General features: G+C 40.9%; 1 protein-coding gene across 5 annotated transcripts in view; it reads right to left on the minus strand.

Annotated features, from left to right (window-relative positions):
• Positions 1 to 487: 487 nt before the first annotated feature.
• The window catches only part of CNST (consortin, connexin sorting protein), a 62,304-nt gene continuing 44,036 nt past the window's right edge, over positions 488 to 18,755 (minus strand). For all 5 annotated transcript variants that reach the window (XM_067293325.1, XM_067293320.1, XM_067293324.1 and 2 more), the window contains 2 exons: positions 10,325 to 10,460; positions 488 to 4,846 (listed from right to left, as the gene is read on the minus strand). In XM_067293325.1, the coding sequence (XP_067149426.1) occupies positions 4,641 to 4,846; positions 10,325 to 10,460 (342 nt within the window). In that variant the 3' untranslated portion in view covers positions 488 to 4,640. The remainder of the gene's footprint in view (positions 4,847 to 10,324; positions 10,461 to 18,755) is intronic.

Raw genomic sequence — 18,755 nt, forward strand, 5'->3', positions numbered from 1 at the left:
AAGGGAGGGGATGTTGGAAAACACAGGGCTGGTATGCTTCTGTTCAAATCAGAAGCTGCTGGGTTGGGCTGGGTTGAGTTGGAATTGTTTTGTTTTTTTAATTGAATTCAAAGAGCAGATTGGCCTGTGGTCACTAACCAGGTCATCCACCCAGTTACTAGGATTTCTGTAACTTACCATCTGTCAATTTGTTTTCAGAATGATGCAGTAACATAACATTTTAGTACTTTAAACACACCTATCTAAAGTAGGCAAGCTCTGTGGCTTTTCCTTTAGCTATTAACACAAAGACAAACCAACCAAAGAATCCAAGAAACTTACATTAAAAACAAAACCAAACCTCATGCAAATTACCTCATTTACCACTCTGTTCTGAGTTTGATCACAAAATTCTCAGTGGAGATACTGCTCGTTTACTTGAATTTCACAGAACATCCTGTCAGTTTTTTCATACATTTAGAAATCACAGTACCCAAAAAGGTTCATATGTTTTCTTTGGGACACTTTTTATTTTATTTTTTTGCTACAGTATTCAAATTACAAGCTTGGGTGATGGTTTCAAACACAATTATTACTCCTTTTGCTAAAGGAAGCTAAAGTTAAATTTGTTACAAATAGCTATTATTCCTTTCAGATGGTCTTGGTTTTACATTATGGTACAAACTAGGCAACCACATTTTCTTAGGAGTATAACATCCCTTTTGGTCATTGAGTGGACTAGTACCCAATCACACAAGAATGCAAAATTCCAATCTACTCTCTTTGCTCGGTATTTCAAGCTTGTCCTTTACTCCCAGAAAGCCCTAAATGAGAGTTTCCCTTTTGGTTAGACTACTTCCCGCTGTTTATGACCAGGGTACATGTTTTCCTCCAAGTATGAAAACAAAGGTACTGGAAACAATTTTAAAACACAGAGTGTGTCTAGACTACAAACTTCTGCTGGCATACCTGGGCTGTGGAAAACACACCTTCTTACTGACACTGTTTTGAAAACAAGCCTGTGGTGCAGTGTGGCTATGCTATGGTAGAGTGCTTTTCTTGCTGTTTGGGAAGGGGTGTAACTACACCATCAGAAAGCTCTTTTTTGGCTGCTTATGCTGAATCTACAGCAAGAATCTTGGTGGTTTTGCGCTACCAGGAGAACCTCTCTAACATATCTAAGGCTCAGAGAATAAACTGGAAGGTGGGGGTTTCTAGTAGAATGCTGCAGGTGATTAACTGGCCGCAGCTTTCTTCTTTGAAAGTACATCATCAACTTGAAATGCAGTCATATTTTACGGAATGAGTTTTAGCTACTGTCAAGTACTGAGCTATTCCCTGAATTTTCCTACAAACTACAAATGGTTTTATAACGGCATAATATTTTTCCCCTATTGCCAAGTAGAAAATCCATACAAACAATTGCAGGGAAGGAAACAAAATAAATGAAAACTGTTATACACAAAGGGCTGTAAAATGCAAAAAGGGGGAAGGGGAAATCCTTGTTCCTCTGATTGCTTCCTACTTAAAACAGTCTTAGCTGTTGCTCATCATTATTTTACAACAAAATATTCAGATAGAGGAATTACTGTTCAAATCAACTCCTTCTTTCGGCTTGGATTTACCTGGCTGCGAGATCGCAAGCACTCAGGTCACACAGATGGGAGCAATGTCACTAACAATCTGAAGAGAACACAACACAGAGGAAGGCCCTGTTAGGCCGACCTGCACACTGTTTGGAGTTCGACGCAGAGCAAATTTGGTTATGTTCGTAACCACGAGTTTGAGAACGTACTACAGACCACGCGAACTACTGTCCTGATGGAAGTGTCATGTGAAGCAAGGATTAGTACTGTTGGTGTTCTATAAAGGAACGCAAACAGAAATTATATCCAGATTCAAGTACTTGGTTACAAGTGAGGAGTGAACAGCTGAGCTCAGGAGCTGGGCAGCCTGTGCATACGCGCCCTTTCTGCTCCCTCAAATCCTGAGAGACTTTGCAGGTGTGGTACCTTGGCATAAGCTGGGAAGGCTGGACAGAGGCTCCAGGTGACAACACGAGTGGAAGGCAGCTGAGTTACATGGAACACCTTGCCGCTCATTTTTCATCAAGTACGTGCTGGCAAAAGCAGTGCCCTACCTCTTCATGACCTTTCTGTAGGCAGTTCTGCTGATATTAGTGAGTCTTCGCACTAGGAATATAGCACAAAGCTGACATACCACAGCACAGGATTTGGACCACAAACTTTGAACTGAACTGCTTATTAAAAATTATTTTGACTTTTAATAGCTTTACAGTTTTAAATAAAATAATTATTTTAAAATAGTTTTAATAAAATGAACCTTGAAGTAGAGGATCTTTGATCTTCATATTTGATATACTTCTGCATAAATAGTTTTATCTATACCTCTTGATCTTTTTGGTGATGAAGTGCACAAAAACTAAAAAGTTTTTTAAGCTGAAATCAATAGTTGCTGCTTTAGGAATAAACTTAATATCCTGAAATGCTCAACACAAAGTTGCAGAAACCCAAAATATATTCTAATTGCACAGTCATTGTAAATACATATTTTAACTAAATGCATGTTTTTTCATTACTCTTGAGTAAATTAACAAAAAAGATGAAAATTAAGATTATCTTTAAAATAAAAACTAAATAAATAAACCTAGACATGAAGTAATAAACTGAACCAGTCAGTAACACTCAGAGATATAGAAGTGTCTTTCCCTTTCTGCTTTATATTAGCCCAGCATTATAATACTCTGATAGCAACAAACAAAAAATATACCAAACTACTGTTCTTATGTTTCATTTTGAAAGCAAAAGTTTTCACTAATTTGGGCATTTTAAATCTGCTAGTTTTAATATAAAGCTGCAAATGAGGCTCCCTATGGTATAAATAGCCTCAGCTGTGAAAACAAAGAGAGAAATCACACATGCAATTTATTCTAGAAAAAGTGATTTTAACTTTAACTTTAAAAACCCGTTAAATATAACAGTGCATTAGGAACAATCAAGCTCACTAGAGGGACGATTCGCTTGCAAATGCCAGAAAGCATGATCATTTAATGTTTATAATTCTGAGGAATATCTTGAGGATTTCACTTCATAATATTTTACAAAATAATATTCTAAACCTGAACATACTGCATCATACAATGTTAGTAAGCAGGAAATCACTGAGTGGAGTGAAGTGGACCCCTCAAAATGCTGTTTCCTGAGGTGTAAAGGAATCATTTCATACTAACACCTTCAGCAAGGCTAGGCCATTATTTGTGCAAGAACAGTTGCCACATCTTGACCACAGCGTGGGCCAAAGGACTGTGTATCTAATTCTGACTTTAACAGTCATGTCAGTGTTTCTCTCACATACCACAACACAGGAAGGGCTGAGCACCACGTGATAAAAATACCCATTTAAAATGATTCTTTTTACTGATCTAAACTTGTTCATATAGCAGATAGAAAAAGAGAGAACAGATTTTACAATACAAGTGTCAAAACTGAGGGGGCAAATAGATGCAAATGTGCTTTGCCTGCAGGAATGAGTGCCCTGGACTATCAACCTACTGTGCATCTGAAGCGAAACTCTGAATTTCTTCTGTTGGATCAGTCCCACTTTACATAAATATTCATTCATTGAGAGAAACTGCAGCCACATAGTCCAGTGATCTTGTGCACTCATCTGGGATGTAAGAGAATCAGACATGAGTCCTAATTTCAATAAATATTCACAGACAAAGGCAAGGATCATTATCCCCCATTTACAGAGGAGAAACCGAGGCACAAAGTGATTACTGCAAGTCAGTGACATAGCTGGAAAGAAAACCCAGTTAGCCTGACACCTATTTCCAGGTGCTTTTAAATTGGCAAAAGCCACTTTACTATTAATATGAATAATTTACTAAACATCTTACTCTTGTTTCTGTGCTCAGTGAGACCGATGATTTTCCTTTTTAACCTTCTATTTCTAAAACAGCTCACACAATACTGGGAATAAAGTTTCAGGAAATCTAGTGAAATCTGCCAGCAGATTTATCCCACTCATGATATTCACATAAGTTATAAGATACATGGTCAGCCTGTTTATCACAGAATGAGGGCTCAGTGAATGTCGCTGCACTCTTCTCACTCCACCCAAATTATTACATGGCTCACCAGGAGAATTAAAATGGAGAAAAATAGTAAGACTTAGAAGAAAAATAATGTTTTCATAAAACACAGACTTATTGCATGATAGCTGGAGGCAACACCTTTGCACAAACAGCTGTAAATCAAAGCTGTCCTTTTACTAAGCTTCCAGAGATTGCTTACACAATGCGTGGCAATGGGAGAGCAGATAGAAGATAGTTAATTTTCTTCTTTCTTCTTCACTTGCTTGAGATGTTGAAAAGCTGCTTGCCTAATCTCAAAAGGGTGAAGAGAATGACTTTTTACTCCCCCATACCACGCTGCTACAGTTTAAGAAGTGAACATTTTGCCACCTGATTGCTAAACTAGAATTTTTCTTGATTACTAAGTAAAAGTATAAGTACATCACCAAATATACATCAGCTGAAAGTGGCAAGTGTTATAGAGAACTTGAAATCACTTTTTTTTTTTTTACCCTCTCCAGTAATCATTGGTGAACTCTTAGTGTGCTGTTTCCGCTCATTTCAACTATGAGAAGGCTATCCAGTGTTTAAGTTCTTCCATACGCTGCAATATCTGGGTATAATAGAAGTCCACGTTGGCTGCAAAATCAGTACACACAGGAGATTCCATGTCACCAAAAGTGCAGTACAATGCAGTTCCTCCAACGCTAAGGAAAACAGTTGCTATGCACAGCAGGATCAGCAAAATACAGGAGCCGCCAGCTACTTCATCTGTAAATGTAAGAGCAGAAAAGGTGAAAAAGAACCATATACAAAACAATTTGAATGTGTGTGAGAAAATCTGAGATGGGTTTTGTCCACAAATCAGTCAGGAGGTAGACTCGCATACTGATGCTCAACATGTCAAAGCGACAAGAATACCTACTAAGAACTGTATGTCTCTCTCCCTATGTGGAAACAAATCAGCCTTTTAAACCTAAGTAACCATATAGCTTCACTTCCGCAACCTGTTCACCCTTCCGTGTTGATTTCACTTGTGGAGTCACACTATACTGGAGTACAATAAACTTAAATATGAGAATGTCGGCACAACCAAAGCCTTCTTTCATGGAAATATTTGAAATGAAATTAAAGCTCTGAAAATAAAACAAATGGAAACATTGTTTGTTTGTATTGCCATTGAATGCACTAGAGTGAATAGTTTGTGTTTACTCTCACATTTTCGCTGCAGAATAGAGGCAAAATCTCCAGGGTAGGCTACTGTGAAGGGTTTTTTTTTATATGTATGAGATGTACTGTGGCAACTCCTTGCATGATCATTTATTCCAAGGTAAGAGCAACAAGTAGGCTGCAGATGAGCTGCTGCATCCTCACAACTTCATTTATCCTGGTAACTTGTTTGCCTGCATAAACACATCTGCATTTTCTGTGAGATTGAAGAGGCTCTAAGAAAAAAAATTCTAAATTTCTTTCATCCTACATCAAGAAGAGGAGAAAGAGAAGGAGAAAATAAGAAAAATTCAAACACTTTGGAAAACTAGTTTAAAATAATAATAATAAATAAAATAACAACTTTCCTTCTGAATTACTAAATCTGTAGAAAATCCAACAAATTTCACTTAAGAAACTCCATTAAAATTGTATTTAAACCATAAATTGTTTCTAAATATTTTCAGGAAGAAGATGTGATGAGCTCCCTCTTGGGCAGTGAATGGATTTTCTTTTCAGTGTATGAGAGACAATATACTTTCAAGTGCTGAAGACCTCTATTAATACCATTTAGTGGCTGGCACAAACAGAGGATATAGAAAGTACTATTGTTTGTAACCAAAAGTATTTTTCTGAAATCTTTTTAGTTGAAGAGTAGATATCTTAAACTTCAGCCATGAGTTTTCCATTCAGGGCTTGCTTCCCCAAAACATTTGGCCAGTTAGGCAGGTACAGTGGTCCATGTGGATGCTCTTATTCTTTCAAGACATCTGTCTTTTTCAGTTGCTTAAAACTCCTTCATAAGTGCCAAAAGTTAAACCAAACCTACACTTATGTACAGAAAAAAGAGCACTCTTCCAGTGTTACCTGTGTGTAATCACATTTACTTCACCCTGTACCAGTGTAGCTGTGCAAGCTGGTAAGCTTTCACTGATGACACACACACAAAGAAGCTCCAGCTCCCTTTATCACCTTTAAAAGCAGCTGTTTGCTAGAAATCTACCACTAAACATTGCTACCAGTAACCAAAATGTATAAACTTTGCCCTTAAAAAAAAAGAAAAAGAAAAAATCTGAGTTTGGATCTGCTGTTAATTACTAAAAAAGACCAAAACTTTCAGATACTTGAACTGCCTGTGAAACTGTCAACACTTTTTTGGCAAAGATATTTTCTAAGACTTCAATTGTATTTTCTACATATGAAAATGAATATGTACAATGAAACTTATATAAACTTCTCTCAATGTTTTGATATGTTTACTTCACTGGGCAAAAAACCTCTTTCTTTTGCAGAAATAATGCAGAGCTTTTCAGCAGATATTACATTAACTAGAGACACTGGTGCAGGAATATTTAACTCCTGGAGTGAGAGGATTAGATTTGTATTTTTAAATAAAAGTTTTACAGAATTAGAATAATTTCCCCATCACAATTTTACTATTTACAGTATTTACTTTTATGGGTGCTGCCTGTATCCTGGACAAAATGAAAAAGTATAATGACCTAACTATGGTTGCTTATACAAAAAGCAGAACATAAGTCTACCCTGACCTTCACACATTGTATCAAGAGTTAAAATTCTGCTCAGTTTCTCAAAAGGACTCTGCTGAAGTATAATGAAACTACTCCAGTATTAGAGAGAAGAACTTGGCATTAGTTAAAATGATACTTTGGCACAACAGTACAGTATCACACATCCTTGCAATCTAACAACTCTTAACAAATTTTAATAAGAACTCTCTGAGGAAGGAAAAATATAAGAGTTCTGTCTGCAGTGACTCAAGAGCACTCGAGTGCCTTGACCATTACAGACCACTGGAACTACAGAGTGTTTTCCTGTTCCAGCTTTCAGGGCTGCAAAAAAGCATTTGGGTAATCTCAGGGGTCTCTGACTGTAAAATACTTATGCTGCACTAGGAAACTCATGCCCACATTAGGAATATACAAAGTTTGACACCTTGGGAAGTGACTGTATATAATATATATTTATATTATAAACAATACTTTAAAGATATTCACATTTTATAAAACATTATCTTTACCTCCAAAATATCCATCTAACTTACATGAATACAGTTAGTAAAAAAGAAAAGGTAAAGACTGGCAGAAAGGCAAGAAAGGATTACAATGATACAAATTCATAAGATTCCTTGGGGGTAGGGGGGTGGTATGTGAATGTATGCGTGTGTGTGTGTTATATGTACAAACACACACACGTTCATAGTTTTGAAGTTTAAAACTATGATTGCATTTTAGTATAACATTGTAGGAATTGGAAACAATGACAATGTAATGTTTGTTGAATAATGGAATGCGCTGCCTACAAGAAACGATTCCTAGAAATGACAAAGAAAAATTCTCTAATTTTAATGATTTAAAATTAATTAGCAAACCAGAAATGATAAATATTTATTTTATGCAATTTAATCATAATATGGGCACCAACCCTGCTACTCCCGAGAAAAGAGATCACATACATTGTCAGTGTTTATGGAGCAAATCTGATTGTTTCAACTACCTACTTTGACCTTCTACATAACAGGAATCATACAATGGAAAAAAGTTTTTTGGTTCCTAAATTAAACTAAACTTCTGATATTGACACACATACGTACTGGATTGAGGGTGTGTGTGTATATATATATATGTATATAATATATATAAATACATTAAAATAGCTATAGCTCATCTTGATTTATAGATTTCAAATGATGGAAAATTCTTTACCCTGAGAAACTTGTTTTAACTTCTTTTGTTAATTGCATTATCAAAAATAGAACTATTATTTTTACAATGGCATCTAAAAACTCTACCCATGGACCAGAACCCTATTGAATAGGTAATGTATTAATTCAGAAGCAAATACTAGTTTTTATTCCATGCAATTTACATGCAAAAATTAGACAAGGCACAACAGTTAGACCCAAAAAAGGGAAAGCAATGAGACAACACTGATCACAATGAAAAGCATTAGTCTCTAGTATTAGTTAGTTCACAAACAAAACTTTGGTTCCAGTTTCTTTTACTCACATTCGCATTTTAAAAGGTTTTGAGGATGCCAAAATAACCAGTCAATAAATTTCCACAGTAAGCGAAAATATATAGTGGGAAGTACTTTGCCATTTCCTTCCAGGCAGAAAACATTAATATGTTCACTGCAAAAGAGGCAACTAAGCAGTTAACGTACTCAGCTTTTATGTTACTTTAATATTCTAGCTGCTGGATTGATTGATTTCTGTTAAAAAATATTGCCTGTTTCTTTTATTAATAAAATTTTCCATGTTATATAGCAATACCTACAAGATAATATCCCCTGGTAACATTCCTATGATCATTTGTACCAGTTTAAACATGCCAATAGCATTATTTTTTCCCTCTCCCTGCCCAACGTCTCAATAAACTTTTACTCAGGATCATAAGAGAAGCCACTGACCATGACACAACTCAGATAGTCTACTGAATAGGATAATTAATAAATGTTGCTCATTTGAAGGAACAATAGAAATCAAAGGCTTATTAAAACTGATATTCCTATGGGTCCCCATATTCTAAAGTTTGCTATTTTTTAAGACTCTGCTGTAAGTCTTGTGGAAGAGGGGGAAAACAAACATACTGAGTAAGTCTTGCTCCTTTGGAGTTATTTGTTCCATTTTGCTTCACAAAAAGCAGAAAATGTTTTATGTGTAAATTGGAATATCCTTCCTTCACATCCAGTTGCCAGGTTTGATTTCCTCAAAGTTTCAGGCGTAAGTGGGATCCCTTCCTGCACGCCTTCCCAAACATCCTACCAAGCAAATCTGAGAGAAGAAACCTCCCATTATAGATCAAACTTCTGCACTTCCTTTAATTTCAGCATAACCAGAATGCCTTAAGAAAGGCCCTCTATCAAGCAAAGAAATGGCATCACCTCAATCACAGCTTATACTGATTTAGGATGTTTGGAAACTCTCCCATTACCAATACCAAGACTTACCCTCACTGTCCCCAAATCACTTGCAAACTCCCTCTTTTTCAGGGCAGGGGGTGGGGGATGAACCAGCAACCTTCAACACTGAAGGAGGGAATGGAAACAAACTCTATCTCTTGGGGCAGCCCACAGGGAGAAGAACCAGAGCTGGTTATGTATGCCACTAGCAACAACCATAACCCAGTAATTACCACTCCAAAGGGTAAAAAACCCCATAAATTGCTACTTCATCACAACACAAACATTAGGGTTTCCTTTGCTTGGTTTAGATGATCTTGGCAAATATGAATTAGATCTAGTCTCGAAGGACAGCATGATGAGAAGCAGTAATTTCTTCAAAGTAAAAAAAGAAAGTTCTTGGCTTATGTGGAAAACAACTTTTTCATCTGCGCCTCCTACTTAAAGACAGAATGACTTCTACTGCAGCTACTATTATGATGTCTTCTGTAGCAACAGCAATAGACTATGCTAGAGAAAAGCATAGCAAAATAATACACAGTATTTGATGTGAGGCTATTTAGTCCATCAAAAGATACTAGGTGTTTAGCCAAATTTAATGATACTTCAACTACTAGCAAATTTACATGGCTGTTTTAACTATAAAACAAGGTTAAAATCTGAAGCTCTACAATCTCACAGTCTAGTAGAAAGGCCTGGAAAGCTATCTGTGATAAAAAATAACAGACCTGTTTCTTTCGCATCCCTCTTTACCTACACTGATTAGATTCAGGGACAAAACCTGTACCTCCCACATCTAAGCACTAAACATTAATGAAAGGACATCCATCAGACATCACTCACAAATCAGTCAGTCGCAGGAAAAAAAACCTGTGGCTTCAGTCTAACCAAGCTTTAAAATGGAAACGTACTTATCGTATCCTTATGTATCCTTGTTACCCAAACCTGGTATAAAATAATCTTTGATCAGTCACCTGCACCTATTTCTTCATTAAGTTTTAAAAAGCCAAGACAGTATGTACGTGCACTGAATGTCCACTTTGCTTTTGTGAGCAAAAAGGTCAACTTCATTTGCACCCCAAGAGCGTATCCCATGAGTTAATAGCTTTAAAATACCTTGATCTAACGTGTCTTCCATTTCTTGGAATCGCACTCTTCTCTTTGTTTGTCTTTGCTGGACTTGAGCAATTGTTTTTCCTTCCCTGTCATCTCTCTTCTTTAGTATAGACACCAAACCTTCCGCTGGAGCAATCTATCAGGAAAGATTATCAAAATCATTTGACAGTGAGTGGCACAACATACGTTAGAAATCCAAGCCTGAGATCTATTTAACAGTGGCTTTAAGGAGGAAATAAGATAAACAGCAGAAAAATGGTTTCCATTCTATTTTTCTTAAAAAAAAAAGTACTATGGCAGCACTTGTGAAACTGTTTCTTGAATACATATATTTCTTAATGTGCAGGACAACTGCAGTATCAGTCTGCTGTCTAGCAGGCGGCTAAGATGATAATACTTGTCCTTAATTACCCTCAAAGTTAAATACACATAGACTGACTCTTTGGATCATGCTTTGTATTCATTGCAACAGTTCCTTTGTAATCTCACATTATTAAATCACATGAGCTGGGGCAGCGGTGAGGAGGGTTCTACTCAAAAATGCTACCATCAGAGGGCAATAAGAATGCACATTGCTTCTGCCTCTCTGAAGACATAATCCTGTGGAGACTATCAAATACTTATTGTGAGATTAATTTTTCAGTGTTGTGATAGGTTCCCCAGGGTAGACAATAAGCTAGAATGGGAAAACACAGACGAAAAGAGGTAACACTCCAGCCCCGTAATCTAATCAAATTAGACGACCGTGCAAAACAGCTTGCTTGTATTGCAATGATCAGAGCTGTACAAAAACAGAAAGCAAGTGACTTCAAAACTTATGCCCCTAGACTTGCTTCACACTGTAAGCTTATATAATGCATCAATGCATGCTATAATCAGAGAGATGGCGCTTTGAACTCAGAGAAACTGATAGCACAGTCCAGTGTGCACTGTACCAACTATGTCATTTGGGGTTTGCAATGATTTCACTGGTAAAGGTAGCAATTAAATTTGCATGTCTCTATTATGGCAGTATTTTATACCCCTCAACTAGTCAAGTAATTGCCGCACTGAACGACTCACAGAGCTGGTCACTGAGGATATATGCCTACAGTCTAACTATTGTTCCCAAAAACGCAACTGAGAGGATAAAATTGATCTCTGACACATTTCCCCTTTTGATATTTACTTTCCCATTGATATTTTGATAATCTACACAAGAACTTGAATGGTTTATTTAATGAAACAATGCAATGAAGAACATTTATAAAGTAGTGAAAGTGTGGAGGTGGTGTAAAGAAATTAAGTCATTATATATAGGAAGACTATTATTTGGCACAAATGAACCAGAAATAATAGTCTGCAAGCTTCTCATCACAACAGAGTGCACTGGAGTGAAGCTTCTACTGGTAATGTTAAATTAACCTTGCTGAACTGTCATGAAAATTTATCAGGCCAGGCAGAAAATGAATACTTATGCTTATGCTTCCTTATTACGACAACGAAGGGGGGTTGTGTAGAAGTAGATTAATTTGACTTATTTGCTTGGGAGGGGGGAGATAAAAGGGGCTCCAAATTATGTCCTTTGAAAAAGTAGTTTATTTTAAGCCTCTATATATGCCATTGCTTTTATAAAGAGGATCAATATTTCCTACTGAACCACTCATGCAGCAGGCTAGCTGCCACCAGACACGTGTTAACAAGTGCCTCAGGCTGTACTTGTCAGGAATGCCACATAGGGCTGGCGGGGCATTTTTATTAGTCTGTCCAAGGATTAGTGTGTGGTGGTCCATTAGACAAGTATTTGTTTTAAACGGACACACTTAACTGCCTGTTGGCTTTCCGCAGTTTTTGAATGACCGTTTGTGTTTCAGGCTCTGTCTCCTCTAAGCTTAAGACCAGAGGGCTACCTTTGGCCGCTTTACCCGGAAATGTGCGTTGCAGCATTACAGTTATGTAAAAGGCAGGCAAAGGGAAGTCTGGCCACCACGAGGTTCACTTACTTTTCCTGTCGGCCTACAGTGACTCTGTTTCAGGATTTACTTCTGAATGTACACGGACCTGAAGAGAATGAATCCATGTCGCACAAGTTTCTCTACACTAAACGTCCTCTTTTCCTTAAAATGGAGGAGCAAGGGCTTTTGATTTTGTAATAAAAATCAATATGCCCTGTGTTATTCTCTTAACCCAGCAAATGCCATAGATTATACTTTTAAGGCTCTCTTTGACAAGAACGTCTCCTTTGCATGATATACAATTCAAACCTAGAATATTTCTACTGCCTTTGAATTCACTAGTCATGTAATTCAGATTTTAATTTCGTTCTGCAAAGCACCTACAAAGTTATGCCTCCTACTCAGGACAGAGTTTATTATTAAAATGCAAATACAAATACAAACATATGGAATTCTTAATAAAGCAATGTTTACATTTTTCTACCATATTCTCAACTGCAGCTGAAAATTTTCTAACATGAATATCACATTTTCTTTTTCTTATATTCAGTCATTAAAATGTCATTACTGCACTTAAGATCATCACATAAGAATAGGGTCTGTCTTGCTACAAATAAAATCTTAGTCAGTTAAAGCAATTGTGAATGTATTTTTCTACTGTACCTTTCACAGAATCACAGAATCGCTGAGGTTGGAAGGGACCTCTGGAGGTCATCTAGTCCAACCCACCTGCTCAAGCAGGGTCACCTAGAGCGTATTGCACAGGATTGCATCCAGCCGGGTTTTGAATATCTCCAGAGAAGGAGACTCCACAACCTCTCTGGGCAACCTCTTCCAGTGCTCTGTCACCCTCACAGTGAAAAAGTATTTCCTCATGTTCAGATGAAATTGTCTGTGTTTCAGTTTGTGCCCGTTGCCTTGTGTCCTGTCGCTGGGCACCACTGAAAAGAGTCTGGTCCCATCCTCTCGACACCCTCCCTTCAGATACTTGTACACATTGATAAGATCTCCTCTCAGCCTTCTCTTCTCCAAGCTAAACAGGCCAAGTTCTCTCAGCCTTTCCTCAAAAGAGAGATGCTCCAGTCCCCTAATCATCTTTGTAGCCCTTCGCTGCACTTGCTCCAGCAGTGCCACATCCCTCTTGAACTGGGGAGCCCAGAACTGGATGCAGTACTCCAGATGTGGCCTCACCAGGGCTGAGTAGAGGGGGAGAATCACCTCCCTCCACCTGCTGGCAACACTCTTCCTGATGCACCCCAGGATACCATTGACCTTCTTGGCCACAAGGGCACATTGCTGCCTCATGCTTAACTTGGTGTCCACCAGCACTCCCTGGTCCTTCTCTGCAGAGCTGCTTTCCAGCAGGTCAACCCCCAGCCTGTACTGGTGCATGGGGTTATTCCTCCCCAGGTGCAGGACCCTGCACTTGCCTTTGTTGAACTCCATGAGGTTCCTCTCCGCCCACCTCTCCAGCCTCTCCAGGTCTCTCTGAATGGCAGCACAGCCCTCTGGCGTATCAGCCACTCCTCCCAGTTTTGTATCGTCAGCAAACCTGCTGAGGGGGCACTCTGTCCCTTCATCCAGGTCATTGATGAAGAAGTTGAACAAGACTGGACCCAGGACTGACCCCTGGGGGACACCGCTAGCTACAGGCCTCCAACTAGACTCTGTGCCGTTGATCACAACCCTCTGAGCTCTGCCATTCAGCCAGTTCTCAATCCACCTCACTGTCCACTCATCCAGCGTGCACTTCCTGAGCTTGTCTCTGAGGATGTTATGGGAGACAGTGTCAAAAGCCTTGCTGAAGTCTAGGTAGACAACATCCACTGCTCTCCCCTCATCTACCCAGCCAGTCATTCCATCATAGAAGGCTATCAGGTTGGTTAGGCATGATTTCCCCTTGGTGAAGCCATGCTGACTACTCCTGATCACCTTCTTTTCCTCCACCTGCTTGGAGATAGCCTCCAGGATGAACTGCTCCAACACCTTTCCAGGGATGCAGGTGAGGCTGACTGGCCTGTAGTTCTCTGGTTCCTCCTTCTTGCCCTTTTTGAAGACTGGGGTGACATTGGCTTTCTTCCAGGCTTCAGGCACCTCTCCTGTTCTCCATGACCTTTCAAAGATGATGGAGAGTGGCTTAGCAATGACATCCGCCAGCTCCCTCAGCACTCGTGGGTGCATCCCATCAGGGCCCATGGATTTGTGGGTGTCAAGTTTGCTTAAATGATCTCTAACCCACTCCTCCTCCACCAAGGGAAAGTCTTCCTTTCTCCAGACTTTCTCTCTTGCCTCCAGGATCGGGGGTTCCTGAGGGCTGGCCTGAGCAGTAAAGACTGAAGCAAAGAAGGCATTCAGTAACTCTGCCTTCTCTGCATCCTTCGTCACCAGGGCACCCACCCCATTCAGCAGCAGGCCCACATTTTCCCTAGTCTTCCTCTTGCTACTGATGTATTTGAAGAAGCCCTTCTTGCTGTTCTTGACATCTCTCGCCAGATTTAATTCCAAACGGGCCTTAGCCTTCCTTGTCACATCCCTGCATACTCTGATAATGTTTCTATAATCCTCCCAAGTGGCCTGTCCCCCTTTCCACTTTCTGTAGACTTCCTTCTTCTGGCTGAGTTTTGCCAGGAGCTCCTTGCTCATCCACACAGGTCTCCTACCTCCTTTGCTTGACTTCCTACTCATAGGGATGCACCGCTCTTGAGCCTGGAGAAGGTGATGTTTGAATATTAACCAGCTCTCTTGAACACCCCTTCCTTCTAGGGCCATAACCCATGGGATTCCTCCAAGTATGTCCCTGAAGAGGCCAAAGTTTGCTCTCCTGAAGTCTAGGGTTGCGATCCTACTTAGTGCCCTGCTGCCTCCTCGCAGGATCCTGAACTCCACCATCTCGTGGTCACTGCAGCCAAGGCTGCCCCCGACCTTCACATCTTCCACCAGTCCTTCTTTGTTTGTTAGTATGAGGTCCAGCAGCACACCTCTCCTTGTTGGCTCCTCCACCACCTGTGCCAAGAAGTTGTCACCAATGCTCTGCAGGAACCTCTGGGACTGTTTGTGCCTAGCTGTGTTGTCTTTCCAGCAGATATCGGGGTGGTTGAAGTCCCCCACGAGAACCAGGGCCTGGGATCGTGAGGCTACTTCCAGCTGTCTGTAGAAGGCCTCATCGACTTCCTCTTCCTGATCAGGTGGCCTGTAGTAAACACCCACAACAGTGTCACCCATGCTAGCTTGCCCTTGAATCCTTACCCATAAGCTCTCGACTCGCTCTTCATCCACCCCTAGGCACAGCTCAACACATTCCAGTTGCTCTCTCACATAAAGAGCAACTCCACCACCTCGCTTTCCTAGCCTGTCTTTCCTAAAAAGTACATAGCCATCCATGACAGCACTCCAGTCACGCAAGCTATCCCACCATGTCTCTGTAATGGCAATGAGATCATGGCCCTGCGACCACACACAGATCTCTAGTTCTTCCTGTTTGTTCCCCATGCTGCATGCATTGGTGTACAGGCATTTCAGAGAGGCGATCGAGCATGCAGGTTTCCCAGGAGGGGTAAAAGAGGATCCTCCATAGCCACATCCCATGCGCACTTCCCTGGCTGCATTCACCTGCTGGAGGCATCCCGACTTGAGCAGTCTTTTGCCAGCTACCCTGGCACTATAACTCTCCCCTTCCCCCATCTTTCCTAGTTTAAAGCCCTCCTTACCAGGTTGGCCAACCTGTTGGCAAAGACACGCGTGCCCCGCCTCATGAGATGGATCCCATCTCTCGCCATCAGTTGTCGATCTTCAAACAGGGTCCCATGGTCACAGAAACCAAAACCCTGTTGCCAACACCAGAGGCGCAGCCAGTCGTTAACTTGGAAAGTCCATCTCCTCCTCCTCTCATCCATCCCCCTCACTGGCAGGATAGAGGAGAAGATGACCTGGGCTCCCAGACCCTTGACCACCATCCCCAGAGCTCTGAAATCCTGCTTGATGGTCTCCAGTTTGCCCTTGGTGTCATTGGCGCCCACATGGAAGAGCAGCAGTGGGAAATAGTCCGAAGAATGGACGAGCCTCGGCAGTCTTTCCATGACATCTCTCACATGAGCCCCCGGCAGGCCACAAACCTCTCTAGACATGAGGTCAGGTCGGCAGAGAGGTGCCTCCGTCCCCTGCAGCAGGGAGTCCCCCACAACAATCACCCGCCGCTTCTTCCGGGCGTTCCGGCAGGGCACAGGGTCTGTTGTCCCAGGTACTTCCCTTGCAGCCATGCCCATCTCCTCCTCATCCCAGAGGGCACTAAACCTGTTCTTCAGCTACAAGTCTTCGGGAGGAGTAGGAGCCTTTCTCCTCCCACGAGCAGTGACCAGTTTCCAGTCTTCTTCTACAGTGTCATGATGTACCGTTTCACACAGCACAGAGCCCTCTGGCAACTCCACTGCTGTGGGGGGTTGGGACTCCCAAAGCTGCACAGTCTCCAAGAATACCCTGTCTATCTCTTGCTCTGCTTCCCGGATGCTGCGCAGCCTACTGACTTCCTCCTGTAACTCCCTTACCTGACAACACAGCTCGCCAACAGCAGCACACCTCCTGCAGGAGAACTGACTGCCAGCCCAGGCCTCCCAGAGAGGCCCCAAGCACTCCCTGCAGCCTCAGACCTGCAGGGCTGCATCTACTGTCAGAGGGTCAGTCTGGGTTGCAGCCTCTGACACAGCAACTCCAACAGCCGCTGGGGAATGTGCTCTGCAGCGTGTCACAACCATACTTGAGGAAGCATACACCACAGGGATCAGAAACAAAGGTGCCTTCATGCACCCTGCTGCACAAACTGCTGCATCTGTTCACTGCACTCTGGGCCTGGCTCTTATATAGGCCTCTCCCTAGCACTGGCTAAGAGGTGCTTGACCCGCCCTCATCAAGGGCCACCTGGATCAAAGGCCCCAACTCCCTCTGGCCAGGAGCAACCAAGAGAGCTCATTAGCAGCAGCCACTCCTAGCTAGAGCTTTTCCCACAAGCTTTTCCCAGGAGAAGTCAAGGCCTCCTGCAGTTGTCCTTGCCTAGCTTCCCCTTTCCTGTTCACAGCAATCACCTGAGAGTTCCTCAGGGGTCCTCAGAAAGCCTACAACTTCCAACAAGATCCTCAAGTTCTAGTCAGAGCCCAACACTGCTGCGCAAACTGCTGCGTCTGTTTGCTGCCTCTGTTAGCTGCGCTCATTTAGAAAGATATCAAAGCAATATGCAAACTGATTGGATTAGATCCATCTCCCACTAACGAAACAGCCAAGGAAAGTAACAGGGCACAGACTGTCCTAGCAGCCTGAGCAGCCATGCAGGACTACAAGTTTTGCATCAGAATTTTTAGGAGGCAGGAGGAATTTAAACAGGCAGAATACAATTATTTAGGCTGGAATTTAACTAGAGAACTGTGGTTAAAACAGTTAGCCGCAAGTCAAGCCTCTGCTTGGCCTGAACCACAGGAGGAAAAATGTAAGCTTGCACCAGGCAGCACTGCCACTACGGTGTGTTACATAAAAGAGCTACTACAGAAAAGAAGGCTATAGAAACATGGAATTTTTTTTTAATTCTAAGTTAGATAATTAACAAAAGATGCTGTTGGAGCATCTACATAACTGAGCTTACTCACTCAGCTCTGGTGGCCTTCATAAAATCATCCGACTGGAGCTTTTATAATCACCGTACAGGAACTGAAAACGGCCCACAGGTGCACGGTGGCATTTTAACCAACAATCAAAAAGAAAAGCAGCAGTGACTGCTGGCTGATTCAATCTCTTAAATATTTTAGCTTTTCTCTTTTTACCACTAGTAATACTAAGTGATCCTGCTTCGCATAGGAAAGTTTTACACTTTATCAAAGTAGTTTAACACGCTGCTTGTAAAATTAGGAAAAAAATAAGTTCCAATGAGATTAGTTGCCTCTTCTCTTTGTTTAAAACAGCATTTGCTAATAAAATATTCAAAAAATTTCTTACATTATCCACATTTTCTCCAAATATGACCAACCAAATATGATATTTATTTTTATAAGCACAATAGACAACACTAAAAATATGGTCCTAGACTTTGAACTCTTACAGAAAACAGATTTAACTTTTGACTATTGGAATCATTCATAGCATACAGAAGTAAATAAAAACCCAACAACCAGAAGCACTGTGAACTGAGATCTAGGAAGAAAAGTACATCGTATGAAGTGTTTTGGTCTGAATGCAGAGAACCATCCAAGGAGGAGGTTTGTTTGTATTTTCTTCTGTGGGCTTTTTTCCCTAGGCAGTTACTTGGCAGAGGCCTACAGTTTTATTTCTAGCAATGCCAGATTTTTTTGAAGCACTAATCCATAAGCACACCACAAACTGACAAAAGGCAAGACTGCCCTGAGTTAAGCTGTGAGAAGTGGACAAACCTGTTTGCTACATCAATAAGAATACATTTGATATGTGAATAATTCAACTTCGAGAAGGAGCTGACTTAGCAGATTCAGTAGTCATATTAC

Source organism: Apteryx mantelli, chromosome 3 (genome assembly GCF_036417845.1).
Source record: "Apteryx mantelli isolate bAptMan1 chromosome 3, bAptMan1.hap1, whole genome shotgun sequence".
Taxonomy (NCBI): Eukaryota; Metazoa; Chordata; class Aves; order Apterygiformes; family Apterygidae; genus Apteryx; species Apteryx mantelli.